Below are 19,853 nucleotides of genomic sequence, written 5' to 3'. Positions count from 1 at the left end.
AAAGAGGTAGGCTGGGCGCTAAAATGGTTCGCGCCAAATTTAGTTTCAACATGGCGGCGATGGCGGCATTGTTGCTTGAATTTCTTTCTGTTTCAAAGCCAAATATCTAGTTTGAGAACAAAGGTAAACGCCAGTTTTGTTGTATAAGAATGGCTCACAGCAAAGGAGATGAAATTTTAATGAGTGGAGAAGCCACAGGAGGCGGTGATAGCGACGAAGAGATTGAGGTCACTGCTGCAGAGGTTCTTGTTCAACTTGAAAACGTGAGCTTTTTTATGTCTAATTCAGTAACTTGTATAGTTTTCTTTGGAGTCACTGCAGAATGCCTTGGCAGAAATTTTAGTATTACCACATAAAACAGTTGTCTATATAAAACTCAGCCACTACACGTGATTCAGTTGTGAGCATTTATCACTCAAACTCAATCCGGTATTTGATCTTTTGAATATTCAGCTGGTCAAATTTCAATCCCCCAAGCCAGCATTTATGTACCAATGCGCCACTTTAAGGCCATACCCCAACTTTCTAGACATTCACAGGATAAAATTAGTAAAGGAAAAGTAAAAAAGAACTGTCAAACTCCACCAAGGTCAATTTGTCCAAAGTTTCTCAAAATCTGCTGGGAATTTCTGAGAGGAGGAAGGGGAAGAGTCCTACGGAAAAAATTTGAGTGGTCAATGCATAAAACAAAAACCTTGACATAGCAGGCGCTTTGCCTGGCTAAGTCATTTTTTGAAGGACAGAAAAGTATACTATGGCATCAGTTAATTTTTATGTGTTAGATGTCATTTTTGTGTTCTAGAATGGTACCCTGGCTTGCGTCATTTACCATAAGGATTTGATTAAGCACTCTTCTTCAATGAGCATCCTACATCTAAGATGTGCTCTCCCCCCCCCTCCCCCCACAAATTGGTGTCCCCATAGTAAAAGAAACAATCAAGACATTGACACAGAATAGACTGACTAGATGAATGAACTATGAAGTTTGCTTTCCCATCTGGACATAATATTGAGCATTATGGCTATTAGAGCTGGTATTCCTGTCTGCACTAAGCGCCCCCTCTCTAATAAGCATGCTCAGTTCTTAGTGCACCAGGCACTACAAGTAAATCAAATCATTCTGTTGTGCAAGGTTTACCCGAAGTTGAAGTTGGTTAGGTGATGAAAGACAGAAAGTCACTAGACCTGAATAATCTCTCTAGGAAAGTCATCTTAGGTCTATGTTAACCCTGTGATTTATATTATCCTTAGGCTTGGATGAATGAAAAGTTTGCTCCTGAACTTTTGGAGAGCAAAGCAGATCTTGTTGAGTGTATGCTGGATCAGATTAAAGAAATGGCAAGTTTAGAATTTCAGTGTAATTTACACTCCCCTCATGATCCCCTTCACCCTCCCCCTCTTCTGCAGGCCCCTTCCCCTCACCCTACTGAAAAGACAAAGTCAGTAGAGCCACATACACTCTACACCCTGAAGGAAAAGACTAGCATTGTTTCCACAAAGAAATGTAAACAGAGGTATGTATAAAATAATGCCAAACCAGATATATAAAGAAATATGCATTTCAAATGGAAACAGTATCGTAAAGGCATGAATGGGCTTAAAGCAACTTTGTTATTCCCTTTCCTTTATCTATGGCCTAACATGAGTCTTTCGTTTGAGTTTGAATCACCCATCAATACCCCCATCTAACTACACTTAGATGTGTCTGCATCTTGCCATATTTACGCAGTTTTTAATGATCTGGACTCATTGCAGGAAGGAAATTTGAAGAAAGTAAAACAAGGAGATGTTGTAGCCTCATTGCATAAATTAGAGGTTAGTGATAATAATTATATAATTATTGAAAAGAGAACTAGCATTATCCAGTCTCTGACCTATGCAATTAACTCGAAATCAGATTGTCTTTACTGTTTTGGAGGGCTGACTTATTTACAGGGAGACTGGTACTGTGTATCTTTTAAGGTATTCTGCTCACAATCCATAAACTGATATATATACCTGTGTTACTGACAATGCCTCTATCCTTTTCTTGTAGATTGACAGAATACGATTTGTACTTAGCAGTTACACAAGGACAAGGATAGAAAAGGTTCACATATTCTTAAAGTGATGAGTGAACATGTATAGTGTTGCACACTAATGACGTCGCAAAAATATAACCCCGAGTGTGACTCAGACAAACAGACCATTCCATTCCTGCTGGCCGGCCAACTCTGACTGACTGACCAACCTTGCTCCTTGATTTAGTAACAAACTTTCCCCTCTCCTCCTCTACTAAATGCAAATGCAGAGTCAAACTTCCACTAAGGACCACCTCTCTACAATGGCCACTTTTTTGTCAGGTGGATGGTCTATACATTCACTCTTATTTTAACCATTCTACAACAGTCTCCTCTAAAAAATGACAAGGGCCACTAAAGTGCATCCCAACTGCCAAACAAAGCTCTTGAGAATGGCCAGTCAATCAGTGACTGATGAAATTCAGAATGGTGTATACAAAACTCTATTTCTCCTACCTCCCCATAACGTCCTCCTCTCTACAAAGGCCACTTTGCTGTTCCCAAGTTGGCTGTTGGAAGAAGTTTGACTGTAGTAATAAGCTTTACAATACAATCTTCTCCTACTTAGATTGAAAAGCATGTTGTCCATGTTCTTGAACAAGAGGCAGCAAGAGAAGAAAGTGAACCCTCACGATTATCCCCAGAGGAGCTGCAGTATGCTAAAGAGTGAGTTTTGAAAATATAGGCATTTTGGAGGGGAATAATGGTGCTAGATTTTTTGTCAGAGTCTAAATAAGCACTGCAAGTAGCACAAAAGAACCCACAGCAATAAACATACAGAAAGACCACCACAGTGCTAGCCTGTGTAGCGATTGTTCTTGTTATGAACTAGCTGTGTGAAAAATGGAGTGAGGGCAAAACAATGGGATGAGGGGAAGAGTGAGGTGAGAGGAGGAAGTAATGCAGGAGGTTTCATTAACATTTTCATCAGGAAGGCAACTGGTTTTCACTAGTGGGCAAAATGGTTTGAACTGAGCTTCTTTATAAGAAAATCTTTCCTCTAGATGGTCAAACCAGCCAGGCAAAATCGTCCTCACAGCTGGTCAATTTGCTCAGTTTGCAGTCCATAATGAAACCCCTGGTAATGTAATTTCATTTCATTTAATGCCCAATTTTTTGGTTGCCTTAATTTCCAAAGGCCCAAAATACCTATCCCTAGGCCATCGTATTACCATAACCCTAACACTAGGCTATCGCAAGGCATACATGTTCATATGCTTTTGTAATCCTTAATAATCTTAGCATTTGGTATTCCAGGTATGCTGATAACATGGAGGGTCTGTTTAAGTCCCTAGCTTTGCAACACATGCCAACAAACATGCAGAACATAGACAGAAAAAAATCAGGTAAGCACATTGCAAGTTAGCCATTTAGAAGTACAATCGCACCTTGATTATCCGTACCTCAATTATCCGGATTTCTCGATTATCCGGACTTTTTCTTTGGTCCCAATTTTGTCATGAATATTTATTAGTAATGATCAAGAACCGTAGCAAAATTCTTTTTAAAACTGCAGCATTGGAAAGTGCAGTCAAAGGCAAGTTTGTTTTGCTTTTAAAGAGCAAAAGCAGCCCTCACACGCATCGTAACTAATGAAGAACACTTGAATGAGTTCTGATTGCTGGCTCAGAGTTGAGTGGTTTAAGATGTACAGTAGACCATACTGTTTTCCAAGTCATTTGTAAAACTAAAAAGTGTTGTTTCACAATTAAATGTTACTTTATTTAACAGTTTTGTTCTTCATTAATATTCACATTTTTGATTGTCCGGACCCTTGATTATACGGACTATTTTGTCTAGTCCCAACGAGTCTGGATAATCAAGGTTTGACTGTAGTGTCTTGTTATATAAAAGACTGCTCAATTCCTGTTGGTCTCAAACCTGATTGCTCAACAACCTGGCTTTTCCTGAACATGAAGCAATCTGTGAATCAGGGAAACTAGTACTCCTTGGATGGGAAGCTAGTCCTTGATAACGTTATGTAACTTTAGTGTCAAATATATTAGCACTGTTATGCAAATTGGGGACACTGTAAATAAATCAACAAATATTACAAATAGAACTTGAACTATTAAGAATTCCAACTGGTAGGAGGCTGACCAATTGGCTATTTACACAGTGCAGTCAAAGAGTTGAACTCACCTTGTATTTTGTCACATAATTTTCCCGAGTGATTTGCAGTCACCCATGGTGGAGAGGAGATGCTCAGAGAATACTGATTAATTTATACCCATGGAAAAAAAATCTAGGGAAATAGAAGGAATCACACAGTTGACTTCATAACCTTAGGTCCAACACCCTGACTGTTAGACCACCGTGCTTCCAATATTAGCTACAATACAACTTGATTGTGCACTGTTTTCATTATACATGTACTCCCTCTGTGCATAAACTTCAGATTTTTCTTTCATGTTTTCTTTTCAGTTCCTAGGCCAAACATGGACAAATATGTGTTTTTAAAGGTTCTGGAAAATCAGGAGCAGGTCATGATTGACCCTGAGTATGTATTATTGATATTTACACCATGTCATAGAAAAAAACACAGCCAGTAAGAATACAGGAGAATCATTGTATACTCAACTCTATTGCACTAAACTTGTCCATCGTCCGCAGGCGCTGGGCATTTGTCGCATTGGTTGTGTTGGCCACCGTATTTTCTATGACTTGGTATAAAGGCTTGTGTGTATACCAAGAAAATACAAGTGTGACTCGTGGGTTATTCCATGGTATACCACTCGAAAGCATTGCAAACCGATTCCAGCGATGTAACCGGTAGCTGTTCTTTTGCCGACGCTCACTAAGAACAGGATTTTTGCACTAAATGTGATTTGGTCTTTTGACCTTGCGAATCGAAAATGTGAATCGTCTGCAGAGAAAAAAAACATAAGATTCCTGACTCAACAAAATTAAAGGTTAGCCGCGTTTTCTATTCTGCAAGAGAGCAGTTATGCTGTCTTATTATAAACCAATCAAACTTACACACAAGTGGTTCATTTTAGTGGGGAATTTGTGTTCTTGTTAACATGAACGTTAGTCTACTGCAGGAGGATAGCCAGTTGCCTCTGACTAAAAATAAGAATTAAAACTTTTTTCACATCAATTTGTGTTCTTACGCATGGTGTGTGGCACTGCTCCTAGTCACGCATGTGCAGTGTAATGTATTGAAGAATCCAAATAACAGTTTAACCAGTTTCCTATCAAATAAGGACTGCGCTACATAATAAATTTTAACTAAACAAGAACTGTAATTGTTAAATTTGTCTCTCCTGTTTTAGGGCAAAAAAATAAAATGTGAACAGGATAACAATTTGAAATAATTTAGAAGGCACCTATCCTCAGTTGGGACCCAAGGATGAGCACAAGTATACATGAATAGGTCCGCAATGCGTACTTGTGAACTTATGCTTAATTTTATTCCATTCGGTTGGAGTTTCTTTTTAAAAGTCAGTATCTGGGAGTTGAATTGCTATAAGTAAGAAGGCAATCACTGCAACGATAAAGGTGTTACTTTGAAACTGGAGACATTGTACTCATGGTAGAAAAAAGCACAAGTATAAAATAAGCATGAGCGAAAGACGTTCAGCCAATCAGCGAGCACTTTATGCTTATGCTGACGACGTCCTCACTGGACCCTTATGCTTATGTCGCAGCCGTCCCGACTAGTGCATAAGTTTCTTATGTTTATACTTATGCTTGCATCGCAAGTGAGGACCGGGCTCTACATGTCAATTTTCTGATACTAATCGTGCCATGTTTGCAACGTGCACGTGAAAGTTGCTAGGCACAAATGAGATCCTTGTCAAGAACTCTGAACTGTTAGTTCATACACGCCCCTTCTCGCTGTCTGTAAACTCAGTTGCTCAAAGCATGGATAACGCCATCAATCGGATGTGCACAATTCCAAATTAACTCATTACGTCTTTATACACCTCCAAAGTAATATAAGAAATACACAAAGGATGCAAGAGAAGGCGTTTTTACTGTTTTCCTAAACAAACTCCTCTTTTACTTCGTCTCACAAGCTCACGCGGCGAGCTTGGGACAAGCTGAGCGTTAACCATCCTTTGAACAACCTGGACCTTGTCCATAAGTTTATTTTCACTATATCCTCGATTTTTATTTATTTATTTATTTATTTATTTATTTATTTTTTGATCAGGGAGGATCCTATCGACTTGGAGAGCGGAGCACAACACATCATGCGCTACAGCGCTATAGCACCTCTTCTTAGCAACGGATCCGTGTCTCTTCTATGACATTTGGAGTTCGTTGCATGTCTGTGATGGGTTGCTGTGTGTGTATAGCTCGCTAAAATGTGGGACCCTGGTAAATTGGGCCGTAAAACATGCGAGTTACTGAACAAACTGACGCTAGGTTTCGGCTGTTTCTTGGCTAAACGGCACGAATAGTATTTTTAATCCCTCATTAAGAAACTTTGCATCCTTGGAGACCCAGGAACAGATAGTTGGTTGGGGAGAAAGTCAAACGAACGAAAGCAGTGCGAAGGATGCTTAAACAAAAACTAGACTAAAAACACTCGTTAATGTAAACTTCCGCTGTCATTGCTTTCGAAGATTTGACCCCGGGGGAGGTACTTTGGGAATTTCTGGGTGGGGATGTGCCGCTGGGACCCTGGAACCCTTAGCCTATACCAGAGCTAGTTCAGCTGAATTTTGCTACCCTATACTAGAGTAAACTCCCCAAATCTCCCATCTATCGACACTGTTCAGGCTCATTTGCGTAAATTTAAACTTGCTGATTTGATTTTTTTATATTTTTGAGTGGCAATTCCTGGTTTCCTTAGTCTAGATAAAATCGTCAACCAACTAGTCAGTTTTGTGAAAAATGATACCCTATTCTAGACCCAAACGCTCTGATTTATATACCTTATCCAAGAGTAAACTGCTTGAAAACCATATCCTTCACAGCGGCACATACCTATATAGCCTATATATGGCAGTCCCCCCCCCCCCCGGGGGATTTGACTTTCTACTGACCTCTCCAAGGATAGAAATATTTTAGTGGGATGGAGGTGCGAAGTACGATCTTCACCAGTTCTTGATGGTAGGGGGTGGGGGAGGAGGACGGGTGGATAATTATTTCGTCGCCGTTCCCGACGGAGCAGCTAACCAGCTAAATGGCTTATTTGTACTTCTGGCAAGCGACTGAAAGTGAAATACGGCTTACAAATTATGTTTTCTCTGCAAAGTAGGTTTTAGGTAGCGTAATTTCGGTATTTTTATGTCTTCTGCTTCAGTCCTTTGGCGTGTCGAGAATTTACTGAGCATCACCTGAGTCGGGATTATGTTGTATTGACTTTGCCCTCTCTGCTGACTCCGGTATCCCAGAATTCATCATTCAAACTGTTGTCGTCGCGGGTGGCCTGAAATGATTAAACCCAGGCTACGTGTCGAGAACGCGAATACTACTGTGCACGTGCTGAGCCCCTGAAGTGATATTGAACTTTTGAACTTTCGACGGAGTCCCAGGAAAAGGAACTCTATTTTACATACATCACACATCCTGCTCGGAAAAATCAACTTCAAGACGTCAGAAAGTACCAAAAATGCGCAAAAAGGTCACGAATAAATATCCTGATACAAATTTTTAATTCATTCGATAAAACCTTTCTTCAAACAGGGCAATAAAATGTTCGCAGTTGTGCAAGAACAGCTCATATGAGAAACGTCACCGTGACTAAAATTTCTTCAGATATCCGAAACTCGTGGTTCCTTCATGTCTGAAGCTAACGATGAGCACAAGGTTTTCTCCGTGTAATGCAACGCGTAGGGTAAGAAGTTTTGAGAAAGTTTTGAAGGTCAGACGAGGTTATTTCATTTTTTCATCATTTTTATTTTCTTTTGAGCGCGTGATTTCGTGACAACACCGTGGAAAGTTTTAGAAAGACAGGAAATATCATTAGAATCTTATGATACTTGTAAAATCTTTAAACCAAAATATAGAACATACTGCGCGGTCCGAATAACTGAAACGCAATGAAAAGCGCTACTTCGTAGAGTAACGTACATCTGCGCGTGACTTCGTGACAACGTCAGGAACAGGAAAAATCATTCGAATTTCATTTTGATGATACTTGTATGATCTTCTAACCACAAAAATAGGAAATACTTTGCGCGTTGAAAAGCGTAGGTTTGTTAAAAGACAAAAATAGGGCAAATTCCTGAAAGCGTCTAAAGCCTTGTTGAAAGCGTGTTTAATTTTCACTCTAGTGAATCGTAGCACGCGGAGAGATTTCCACATACAATGCAGTCGTCCGTTGATTTCACGTGATCCTGTCGATCGGAAGGGCGCGCTGATTGGTTAGTTTCTTTGTTATTTGACAAGCTTCACGTGACGAGATTATAAGTCGACTTATATAACAACAATAACGAAAAGATTTCTGTGCAAATTTGTAGTGGACACGAAGCGAGAAGGAGTAAAGGAGTTGGTTAGAAAGCATTCCAAAATTCTGCTGGTTATCGCTGGAGGAAGCCTGAGAGGTGTAGGAACTGTCTTTTAAATTTCTCACAAGAAATCGCATTTCCACGCACAGCTGAGAAGTCACACAAGGAATTATGCCTCCAACACCGTCTTTAAAGTCTTGTGTGGTCAAATTCAATTCCTGCAGGAAGAGTGACTCGGACCTCCACAAGAAAGACAAAAAGGTTCATTTTGCAGATTCGATGGGACTTTCTCTCGTTTCTGTAGTTTATTTACCGCAACCTGCGCCAACGGCGAGATTTTTGTCGAAGCGAAAGTGGTCTTTTTGCGAGGAGAGAGCGAGGCTTTTAAATTTTACACCGCCGGTTGAAAGAAGAGACTTCCATGAAAGACTAAACGGGCTAAATGTATCTTTAGAAAACATTATTTTGCGGGACTTTGGTATGTTCGGAACGGTAAAAGTTCGAAATTTAGCTTTCGAGAAGAGAATAACCATACGGTACACAACGGACGGCTGGTCAACTTATCGCGATGTCGTTTGTCAATACGTTAATGGTTCCCACGCCGGATTCACGGACACCTTCTCATTCGAGATCGCGTTGCCGTCAACTCTCATTAAAGACTGCAAAGTGGAGTTTGCTGTGTGCTACAAGGTTCATGGAATCGAATTTTGGGACAATAACAGTGGAGATAATTATCGGGTTATGTGCTACTCGTCAAACCAATGGAAATCGCGAGAATGGGTTTACAATAATAGGAACAGTTTGAACGGTTACGCATATTTGCAAAACAGATATGTTGGTCTTAGATTCTAGTGCTGTAACATAAACGGCAGGTATTAAATATAGAACTCCTCTTTTGTACGAGGGCTTCGAAATTAAAATCGAACATTCAGTTTTAATTTATTGGAATTATGAAGGATGGTTTGCCTGTTGTCAACTTCTGTAACCATAGACTAAAGGCAAATTTCATAGAGAACTAAATTGTTTCAGTGCTGATGTATTTGTGTGATAACTGACCGACTTTATATGTTGGGTGTTTAAGAACATAAGCGGTGTAAGTCGTCTTATCGTTATTTCTCATTTGGGTTGACTTTTATACAGACATAACTCGTACTTGTAACTACGTGTTTCGTTTCTAACGAAAGAAGAATTTCTCTAGAGTGAAAAAGCGTTATCGAGTTGGCAAGTTTGTTGGAATTTTTTCATTTTGTGGTGAAACGAAGACAATAAAATTATTTTTTTGTATATTGGACTTGAGGTTTTGATTGTTCCCTGCTTGTTTCATTGCATGCAACCCAATATTTTCGCTGAAACGCGCACACTAGCGTCACAAAGTTTAGACGCACACAAGCGTCACAAAGTTTAGGTACTGTGTATGGTATAAGTGAACATAATTTTACAGTCCAAAATTTAGAATCAAAAGAACCTTTGGTACAGTGTAGAGTTTCCGTGCGTACATTTGTCGCGCTCCAATTATCTGGTCAAACTGAGAACTGTGATTGACTAAATGCAAGTTCTATTTTAGGCACAGTAATGGGGACAACGATTTCTCCTCACCTGGGAATACGGTATTGTAGAGCAACAATAATTGATCAAAACACACAACAAATCATGGTAGTTCAAGTCTGACAACTTGTTTGGGTTTTTTTGGAGTCTATGTCAGATTTTGCGTTAGAAAATTGTGATGAGCGCGTAGATTCACCACACTGAAAACTAATTCCTTGTTCAGTTGGCTAGTATGGACCACAAAGTTAAAATAGGAGCTATCCTATTGTGGTTGGGAGTATAAAGTCTGAATTTCTTTCTCAATCTTTTGATGAAAACCCTGCTTTTGATGTACTGGCAGCCTTCTAGGTAATTTATGAGACAAGTCCATCAAACGATTCAGACATTTCAGAGAAAGTTGACCAATCAAGTAAGGCATTTTGCCAAATTTCATGTAATCCTTTTCCAGAAAAATCTTGCACAGGAGACTACCATGCAACTTGTCTAAATGGTAGTCTGGATAGTCTGAAGAATATTGTCGTAGGAATGAAACCATATAACAATTTTGTCTCACTTTCTCTTTTTGGGTTTTCTTCACAGTTGCTCATTGATTTGTGGAAAATTTTATTAAAATTTAGTTTGGATGAAATTTAGCACGCTAAAAATATAAAGGCAGTGCGATATCTCATAAGCATACAGCATGTAAATTGATTTTCTAACTCTAGACATTTTCTACCTCTACCTTTCGACGTCTGTGTCATACAGCCTTACAAGTATGTAAAGCTTTATGGCAAGGGCAGATATGTTGTACAATAATAGTCCTTGATAGCTTTCTTTTAATTATTAGTAGTGATCTACAAATTACCAAATCCTGAAGAATCTTCCCTGTTTAATGTGTTGTAATGAACCCCTTAAATAACTGAGCCACGACATACCCACGTGAAAATATGAGGTAGCCAATACTGGGACATGAAACAGACATTTGAATCCCCTTTCACACTACATTACAGCAAAAGGATTCAAATTTATGATTTGCTAGGTTTGAATTTGCTGAGTGTCCAAATTTGTTTGCTTTCTTATCTCTTGACAAGAATATCTTTACCTATAACATAATCCACATAAAAAAGAACATTGATCTTGAGCTCTATATCAGTATATCTGCTCATGCGTGTAGGTCGTGACCAATATACAAATAACAATTCCCTTGATGGACTCCAATATCTGTGTTGAAACTCTTATGCCATTGCTTATCACGTCATACATCCAGTATATCATGACTGCAGCACTTCACACACTAGAAAGTTATTTTCTCTTCACTAAAAAAAATAATATTTTGTATCAAGTATGTTCTCAGGGGCTAGTGGGATATACCCCCTTCCCCCTCAAAAAAAAAATACAGAAAATAGCAACTTATGTGCACATTCACAAGTATCAATACCTGTTAATTGGCAGGGGAGGTGCAAGTATTATTACACAAACAACATCTACTCAACTAATATACAGAAGAGCCTCTTGGGTCACTCATAAATTCCAGATCTACCAAATCAAAACTAGTATATAAGATGTTTAATTGACAGTTTCCCGATGGACAGCTTCAGTAGAAATATTGCATGCAAGGCACTGAAGAATAGAAAATTAAATATTGTACACTTTTCTGGGCAAATTATAAAGACCCATTGCTTCTGTTTGCTTGTTTGTTTTTCTTGATTAATTCCTTAGAATGCCTAAATTATACACACTCTATTTCTTCAGGATAATAGCATCTGTTAATGATTATTGTAAAGGTCAGCAACATGTGCAAAGACTGCTAAACCATGCGTGACCTGATCACGTAAACCACACATAAAGATGCTGAAATATCTGAAGCATGTGCAAGGTGAATGTTTCTGTGTGAAACAGTCATGGCATGGCTATTTTAGCAAGTTATATGATGCAAACTTCTCAATCTCTGTGAGATATTAAAACATGTTTAAATTAGGTTTTGTATTTTTGTGAATAAAGATAATGTTTCTTATCGGTTTTATTATTTATTTCTTTTATTTTTTTTTGGTCAAAAATATTAAATTTGTCTGGTTTGGGTGTACACAAACAATAAGCAAACAGTACATTAACAACCAACAAGTTTCATCACCCTTACAACAGGCACACACATGCCATACACACATTCTTGACAAAGCTTTAACGACTTAAATCATGAGAGAACAAATCGTAAGATAACAATCCGATGTATATAAATAAATTTATGTTCTGTGTTATTTAATTTACCTGAAGAAGATATAAATCCACTTTGGGAACAATTTCATTTTGTACAGTCATTTGGCATGGCATCCAAATATTTTTCCCTACCAATGTATATATAAATAGGGTGGTAAAGTTGCTTTGTTATTTCTTCTTGTTTCTGTCAGTTTTGACCTAGCCTTAATTACCCAATATAATGTGTAGAGAATTTCTTCACTTTCAAAGTGAACCATTTAGAGTAGGTCTAAGAATTCAACACTAGAACAGGCTTAAATTCAAATTATTCAGACATTCTGATCCAGAGAGTCCATTTTGACCCAGACAGTAAAGCTTGATCAGTTTACTGACGTAAAGAGCTCTTACTACCCCCATTAAATTAAAATCCCTTGAGGGCATTTCCTTACTGGCAACTATATATGGCCAATTTCCAGAGCTGTATGTGGTTTCCTTTCTGAGGGGGTGTAAGGAGTTTGGGTGATGTAGTTTTGCATTATTTTTGGTGCAGTTTTGCGGCCATTGTTATTCTAACCTGCGGTATAATTACAGATTTGTAAGGCTAAGCAGTTTGCAGTTTTCATAATGTACTGCTGTTTCAATTGAATTGCGACTAAAAACATTGGTGTTCCAAGCTTGTGTTCGGGATATTAGAGCTTGAAAAATAGCATTTGGCAAATTTTCACAAAAAAAAAATTGGAAAGCATGCCTTGTGCAACATTTGTCTATGAGTGGTTTGCCCTGTTGAAGTTGTAAACATCAAGGTTTTTTCATTGGCTAAATAAATAAGGTTGCATGTCTAATGAAATGGGGAACCTGAAGAACTGATGAGGACATGTACCACATTAAATTTTGTAACTACGGTTTTGGTATTTAGGAAATTTTGATGCACTATTGTTTTTTTGTTTTTTGTTTTAAATGTTTTTGTACATGGTTTTGTGACCTCCCTTATGCCCCCCTGCTTTCTTCTGATATGCTGGGGCTATTAAGGTTAAAGCCATTGCTCTGTCTCAGGAGGGTTGCTTAATCCTCCAGTTTTGCACAAACATGTTACATGCAATTTCTACATGTTTCCTTTACTTTCCCATCTTGCCTTCTGCTCAAATGCCCAGTGTGGCTTAGATCTTTTTCTTTTCTTAGCTATTTCCTCATCAGCTGCTTTTCTCTTTGCATAGTCTCTACATTCAACAGCTTGAGCTACTTTTACTGCAAAGTCATGCTGCATCAATTGCTTGTTGAGTTTTTCTGCCACTTTAAACCTCTTCCCTTTGACTGCAACCTCCAACCTTTCTTCTAAATCATCCTTAGGACAAAATATAATCCTGTGAGTAAATGGTTTCAGAAGAGGTGGCAATTAAGGCACAGCTCTTACCCCATGAGGGAGGCAACAAGAAAGTAAAATTGAAGCTGAAAGACCCACCCACCTTGTAATATTAAGGTACTCCCACTTCACAGTATATCCCCCCAAAAACAAAAACCGTGTTAGATATAAACCCCCTTTAAAAAACTCTTGCAAAATAATTTATCTTAAAGTGTCTATACGGCCAACAGGGTTTTTGTGGTTTTGGTATCTCTATAACATCTAAAAATGTATTCAAACCAAAAAAAATTAATTCTGGTGCTTTTTTGCCATGAAAGCAAGCTTTAAATTTCCTGCTTAGACCACGCCCAATGAAGTTGACAGCATAATGAAAGACTGGTGATGAATGACATCACTTCAGGAACATCTCAAAGCTTCATGTTCTTATTTCGCTTGATTGACGACTGCATTGTTTCACCAACTTTGGTTTGTTTGCTTTTTGTCGATGAAAACTCCTAACCGCTACTGAAACAACAGTGACCTGAACTACAAGGATTTGGCAATTCCTGACTTGGCATCACAACTCATTCAGAAACCCAGACTCTTTTTTTTTTTTGCACTGACTCACGGCCAACTTCATTGGGCGTGGCTGAAGCAGGAACTTTAAAGTTAACTCTTTGGGCGTTAAAATGTCGCATTCCAATTTTTTTCTTAGAATACCCTTTTACACGTTATAGAGATACCAAAACAGCAAAAGAACCCTGTTGGCTGTATAGACACTTTAAGCATACCAAATAAATTTATGATGCCATTCCAAATATAGGAACCCAATATTTCCATACCCTTGCCCTCCCCTAGAAAAATATCCTGATCCTTCACATCTTTCCTGGCCAGTTTTGCCCTCTCCCATGCATTTTTGTGTGGGTGAGACTTTCAGAGTTTACGAGGAGTGTACAAGGTTTACGAGTTCCTCAATCTACGTGTCAAATGACTCTAGCGATAACACAAACTAAACGTTTTTTTCTGTATGAACATCACTTTTCCAGGATTTAAAATTTTTTCTTTCGTTATCATATGATGTTAGTTACAAACATTTTGAGAAAAATAGGATTTTCTACAGCCTGACCTTTCAAATGTCCCTTTCCCTAACAATCATCAGAATCTCTAATGTGGAAATAGGCTAAATCTGGTACCCAGGGAGTTTTATATATATGTACTGCAACACATTGGAATTCTGCTATACATTAGAAGTGGGTCCAAGATTTCATGAAATGGGTTAAGAGGGGAGAGGATGCAGGTGGGGGAGGGGTGGGGGTTAGAGGTTGCCCTTCCTCTGGGCAGCTAGTTTGCAGTGTCCTCAAACTTCCGCCTGGCATGGGTTGGGCTATGTACACAGATGACCTCCTACATATGTATACAGTCATACAATAGTTGATAGAGTAGAATCAAGTCAAGTGATAATCACCTTAGGAGTAGGTCCAGGGTGGTGTGAAGATGTTCCAGGTTCTTTCAGATGTGGCTCAGAGTCAAAGTACTGTTGAAGTTCATTCCACCTCTTTTCATAACCCTTTGTGGCTTTATTTCTACTATTCAGACATATAAAATTAGTGAAATGTTGATTGCCAAAGATAAATTTCAGGACTACTATCAAGTCCTTCATAGTTTTAAAACTATTGATAACCTTGTATATTAACTTGTAGTACATTCAAATTCACTCTGACTAGTTGTAACCTACAATAATTATTACAGAAGTTACTGCCAAAACATTACTCTGCAAGCAGTTGGTTTCTCCATACATTTGTCTGTAAAATTTGGCTGGGAAGATGAACGTCTAGACGCGGTTCACAGGAAAAAAATTGCAGACAAATGTATGGAGAAAAATAAAAATTAACTGAGCATCTTCTAGCCAAGCTACACCCTTCAAACTTAGTATTTTAGCATTTTGATTCACAAATTGTGTAAAATTCAATTTTGGAAAAAGTTATTTGCCATCGGATTCCCATACAACACTGTAATTTCTGACCGCTTTGCCTACCTGTCAAGATGGCATTGAAAACTGTGATGAGGTCTGTTATTTTGGTAGTCAAATTCATTGGGTAGACTGCAAGCAGCCCCTCTTGCTCAAAGATCTGCGTTGGAAGAACACAAATCCAAACAAACGCTCATCTTTTGACAACTGTGCTACTCATGGCTTAGGGCTTTGCCACTGGTCTCTGTTCATGCATTCTTCCCTGGGGATTTTTTAGCAAAAGAGAGACTGCTAACAGTCTATTCATTTGGAAGATTAGTTATATATCATATTTAATTACTGTAATAACATTCTCTGAACTTACTTTTCTAGTTGATGGGATGATTTGTTTGGTTTGTGTTTATTGTGTCCTTGCTGGATTACACCTTGGTCACGAAGTACTGCAATTTCCACATCACTTGTCAGGTTATCCAAAACTTTAAAAATAGAAATTCATCATAAGGCGAGAACTCTAAATCTGGCCTATCACAAGTAACTGTTAACTTTATTATCACAAGTAACTGTTAACTATCAACTTTATTGCCAATTATCAAAATATGGCTATATCAATGATAATATCATTGTTACAAGGGATTTTTCAGTGTCTCACTTTTGTCAAGCTGAAAGAAAATTCTGTCATCTTAGAGACTGTAAAGTATCTCTGTTTCTTGTATTAGAGTTAAGAATATTGCTGCTCATTCGCAGTCAATTATTCAAATACCTGATTTTGTTGCTTTCTTCTTTATGTCTTTAAGTCTCTTCTCTGTTGAAAGCTTGCAGCATTTGATTCTACGTTCTCTCAATTGCTGAAATTTCTGTTATAGTACAAAAATATCGTGCAGAAGTCAAAACAATGGCCAAGAAAACAACTTTGAAAATATTTAAGAACCGGTCAAGAGCCTATTAGCACCACCATTAAGAGAAGACGCTGGAAATGGATTGGTCATAAACTAAGGCGGGGTAAGAGGAACATAGCGTGCCACGTGATAGACTGGGATCCACCAGGCACAAGGAAACATGGCAGACCGAGAATCACGTGGTGCAGAAGCATCCTGAAAGACCTGACGGATGCCAACTTGAGTTGGTGCAAGGCCAAAAGTGCGCCTCAAGACCAACAGAGGTGGAAGGAGACTGAGGACGCCCTATGCCCCCCATGGGACAAAGAGGACAAGATGACGATGATAATGATGATGACCTTTGGCTAAGTTGAGTGGCATGCATTAGATGAAAAATTGATGTCACATAGACGTAAAAATCTACCCTATTCTGTACTAAGCCCAAGGGGATAAACAAGGAGAATTTCAATCACGCTGAAGTTTCAGTCTGGTTAGGATGGTTGAGATTTCAGCCCAGCTTCTGAAACAAGTCCTCCTCAAATGAAGTTGGCGACTACATGGACAAAGATTCAGTCAAAACTGAAATTCAGCCCAGGTTCTAAATTCCAGCGAAGTTTCTCAGCCCATGTGAGCCAAATGCAATTTAATCCCACACTGGAATAACAACAACAATTTTTATTCACACAAACAGCTGGATTAATAATGTAAAAGAATACAAATCAACAATAGACAAGAGAAAAGATTATACACAATCCACAGTCATGCACAGGGGTTCTGAGTTGGCTGCTATTAAGGAGAAAAGGTTTCAGCCCAGATCAAAATTCATATTTAAAGTAACTGGACAGAGTGGAGGGAGTAATGGGGTCGGTAATCACGAGAAATAGAAAATGGACCTTTTCAGCATTACAGCAGCAATTTTGAATTCTATTGTAAGTTTCAAATAGCTATTATGGGATGCTCAAGGGGCAAATTGGTATATATTTGTCCCCTAAGCATCCCATAATAGCTATTTAAAACAACAGAATTCAAAATGGCCCAAAATTGGATTAGCACATAGGGCAGTTTTCAATTGAGTCTCATGAAACCAAAACCAATTTAAAAGTGATCAAATAAAATAAAAAGCTTTTTGCCAAGTTAAAAAAAAAATCTGTCTAGGAGCTTCAGAGCCACTATACATTTTCCATAAATTTTAAGTGTTTGAAGACAGAATTGCTCTGATCATGCTTATCTCAATTCTATAATACAAAAAATGGGGGTCACCAAGCTCGTTTTTGAGTTATAAGCACTTGAAGATAAAAATAAGAGTGTTTCTAATAGATATACTAGGTTGTACCGTTGCTAGGGTAACCTGTTATATATAATTAAAATATATATATATATAACTTGTTCACTAATGATTGGGCATTTGTGTGATACCTTTATTCTGGGACCATATCATAAAGAGTGGTAGTATTGAAATATCAAAGTATAAGTGATGGAAATAGTATATGCGGTGATTGTGTTTTCAATGAAACGGTGCCAATATTAATGTTTAACGCCCAAGACTATATTTCAGCCGGGGTTGAAATTCGACATGTAATTGCAACAAAATTCCTGTCCCTTCACCGGGATGAAATTTAAACCAAAGCTGAAATTTGCCGTGATAGCTTGATGACCGGCCTCATCAAGTGATAAGGCCGGTTCATGTAGAGCTTGCTTACCTGCCATTTTTCATCCGATATTCCACGTGGAGGACCTTCTTTCTCTTTTCCACCGTCACATTCAATGCCAGAAGTACCTTGTTGTGGAGGAGGAACGGTTGAATACATTTACAACGCAAATCAAATCACTTCGTTTCGCCCTCCACAGGGTATGCTTCCCCCGACGCTTCCTCCATGTTGCGCGCCATGTTTAAAATCCGCTGAACGACGACCGTGCTGACTGACTGCTCAGTCTTGGTCGTCACGCATGAAACTCTACGATGACTCTCTGCATGGAGTAGGAGGGTTACCGGCGATTGGGACTAATGCCATGGACAGAAAATGGTGCAAAAGCAATCTATACATGGAGATTAGTTCAGAAAAAAAAGATATGCCCTTACTTTAAAACAAATTACTGCAAATCACCGTCAGCATTTCGCTCAGAAAGTTGTAAAGAGAGAATGTTCTCATTAGTATTGAGCAAGGTACCAGCGTAAAAGTGCTTTTCTAAACATTTTTTAGATGGTTTGTCTGTAATGGATTGCGGAATATTATTCCAAAAGAAACTTCCAATAACGCTGAGGCAAAATCTCCCAAGATTAGTTCGAAATGAAGGTATTGCAGCTTGGTTGGATGATGCACTACGGGTACTGTAATTACGTAGTTCAGATACTAAGGAAACAGGTAAATTAGGAAACTTATCATGGTGGAAATAATCATAAAAAAGCATACACGTGTTCAGTTTAACAATATCAGGAAATTTCAGAAAGCCCAAGGATGAGTAGTGTGGAGTTATTGATTCCATTAGAGGAACATCATTTATAACACGAACCGCTTTGTTTTGTAATTTTACGATTTGAGACAATGGAACGTTATAATTATTTCCCCAAAGTGTACAAGCATAGGTAAGGTAAGGATAAATAAGAGAATAATACACACTAATAAGTGTTGCATTTGATACATAATGTTTCAACTTAACCATTATATTTATATTTTTGCTAATTTTGCCACATATGTAGTCAATATGGTCATGCCAAGTAAGGTGACAATCAAAATACAGACCAAGATATTTTACACAAAAGGACTTCTCTAAATGAACGTTTGCTACAGTTAGTGGTAGATAACGATTGCAACTTTCCTTTTGACGGGGCATAAAAATAAGAAACTTAGTTTTTGTCAAATTTAGGGTCAATTTATTGAAAATCGCACCTTTTCGACAGGTGGCGGTGTTGCTTTGTATGTCAGATCAGGCTATTCTTTCTCAATTAGAAATGACCTCAAAATAGACTCAATTGAAAACCTGTGGATAGAAACTAATGATATGATTGTGGGTGTCATTTATAAACTCCCAAATTTTTCAAACCCAGAATTTTTAGAGAAACTCGAAGAAACTCTACACTGTTTTTCTCGCTAAGAAAAAATGCATTCTAATGGGCGACACTAATATAAATACTCTTACAAAAACAAGTGTTTCTAAGGAATATATTAATTTAATACAATCAGAAGGATTCAATCAGCTGATCTTTGAAGAAACACGTATTACTGAACATTCACAAAGCTGCATTGATCATATCTTTACAAATATTTCTACTTCCTGCTCAAAAGGCAGCCTCGCTGTTGAAATTGCGGATCATCTACCAGTCTTTACTATTTTGTACGACCTAAAATTTAGTCCTTTTCCTGACTATTTCGAATTCAGAGACTTTCGGAGTTTTGAAAATGAAAATTTCAAAGAAGATCTACGAAAAGAGAGCTGGGATTCTATCTACAAATGCAATGAAGTAAATGAAAGTTATTCCAGATTCCTCCA

General features: G+C 38.2%; 3 protein-coding genes and 1 long non-coding RNA gene across 5 annotated transcripts; 2 read left to right on the top strand and 2 right to left on the bottom strand.

Annotated features, from left to right (window-relative positions):
- The first annotated feature begins 16 nt into the window (after positions 1-16).
- On the top strand, positions 17-6,610 carry LOC110061315 (DNA replication complex GINS protein SLD5-like). Its single transcript, XM_020768159.2, has 8 exons — positions 17-263; positions 1,252-1,338; positions 1,756-1,815; positions 2,036-2,089; positions 2,629-2,726; positions 3,318-3,406; positions 4,485-4,560; positions 6,220-6,610. Exons 1-8 carry the CDS (start codon positions 150-152, stop codon positions 6,314-6,316), a joined length of 675 nt encoding a protein of 224 aa, XP_020623818.2. The 5' UTR covers positions 17-149; the 3' UTR covers positions 6,317-6,610.
- Positions 2,086-5,163, bottom strand: LOC149118165 (uncharacterized). The gene is made up of 3 exons (XR_016207532.1): positions 4,642-5,163; positions 4,203-4,305; positions 2,086-2,569 (listed from the first exon to the last, which is right to left on the bottom strand). It is a non-coding gene; the product is annotated as an uncharacterized LOC149118165 (long non-coding RNA).
- A 155-nt stretch (positions 6,611-6,765) lies between the features above and the next one.
- Positions 6,766-9,748, top strand: LOC110061277 (protein phosphatase 1 regulatory subunit 3B-like). Its single transcript, XM_020768120.2, has one exon. It carries the CDS (start codon positions 8,636-8,638, stop codon positions 9,314-9,316), a length of 681 nt encoding a protein of 226 aa, XP_020623779.2. The 5' UTR covers positions 6,766-8,635; the 3' UTR covers positions 9,317-9,748.
- Positions 9,749-10,806: 1,058 nt separating this feature from the next.
- LOC110061352 (protein FAM204A-like) lies at positions 10,807-18,301 on the bottom strand. Of its 2 annotated transcripts, none has more exons than XM_089290548.1 (5): positions 18,065-18,301; positions 16,250-16,343; positions 15,854-15,965; positions 14,986-15,106; positions 10,807-13,523 (listed from the first exon to the last, which is right to left on the bottom strand). In XM_089290548.1, exons 1-5 carry the CDS (start codon positions 18,170-18,172, stop codon positions 13,284-13,286), a joined length of 675 nt encoding a protein of 224 aa, XP_089146674.1. In that variant the 5' UTR covers positions 18,173-18,301; the 3' UTR covers positions 10,807-13,283. The 2 variants fall into 2 exon arrangements, with proteins under 2 accessions (XP_089146674.1, XP_089146682.1); XM_089290556.1 differs by having other exon boundaries at positions 14,986-15,103.
- Positions 18,302-19,853: the final 1,552 nt, after the last annotated feature.

This window comes from Orbicella faveolata, unplaced genomic scaffold (genome assembly GCF_042242905.1).
Source record: "Orbicella faveolata isolate gen_17 unplaced genomic scaffold, um_ofav_v1 contig_1, whole genome shotgun sequence".
NCBI classification, from domain to species: Eukaryota; Metazoa; Cnidaria; class Anthozoa; order Scleractinia; family Merulinidae; genus Orbicella; species Orbicella faveolata.
The sequence above is the reverse complement of the archived record's forward strand: the minus strand, read 5'-3'. Positions and strand labels throughout refer to the sequence as shown.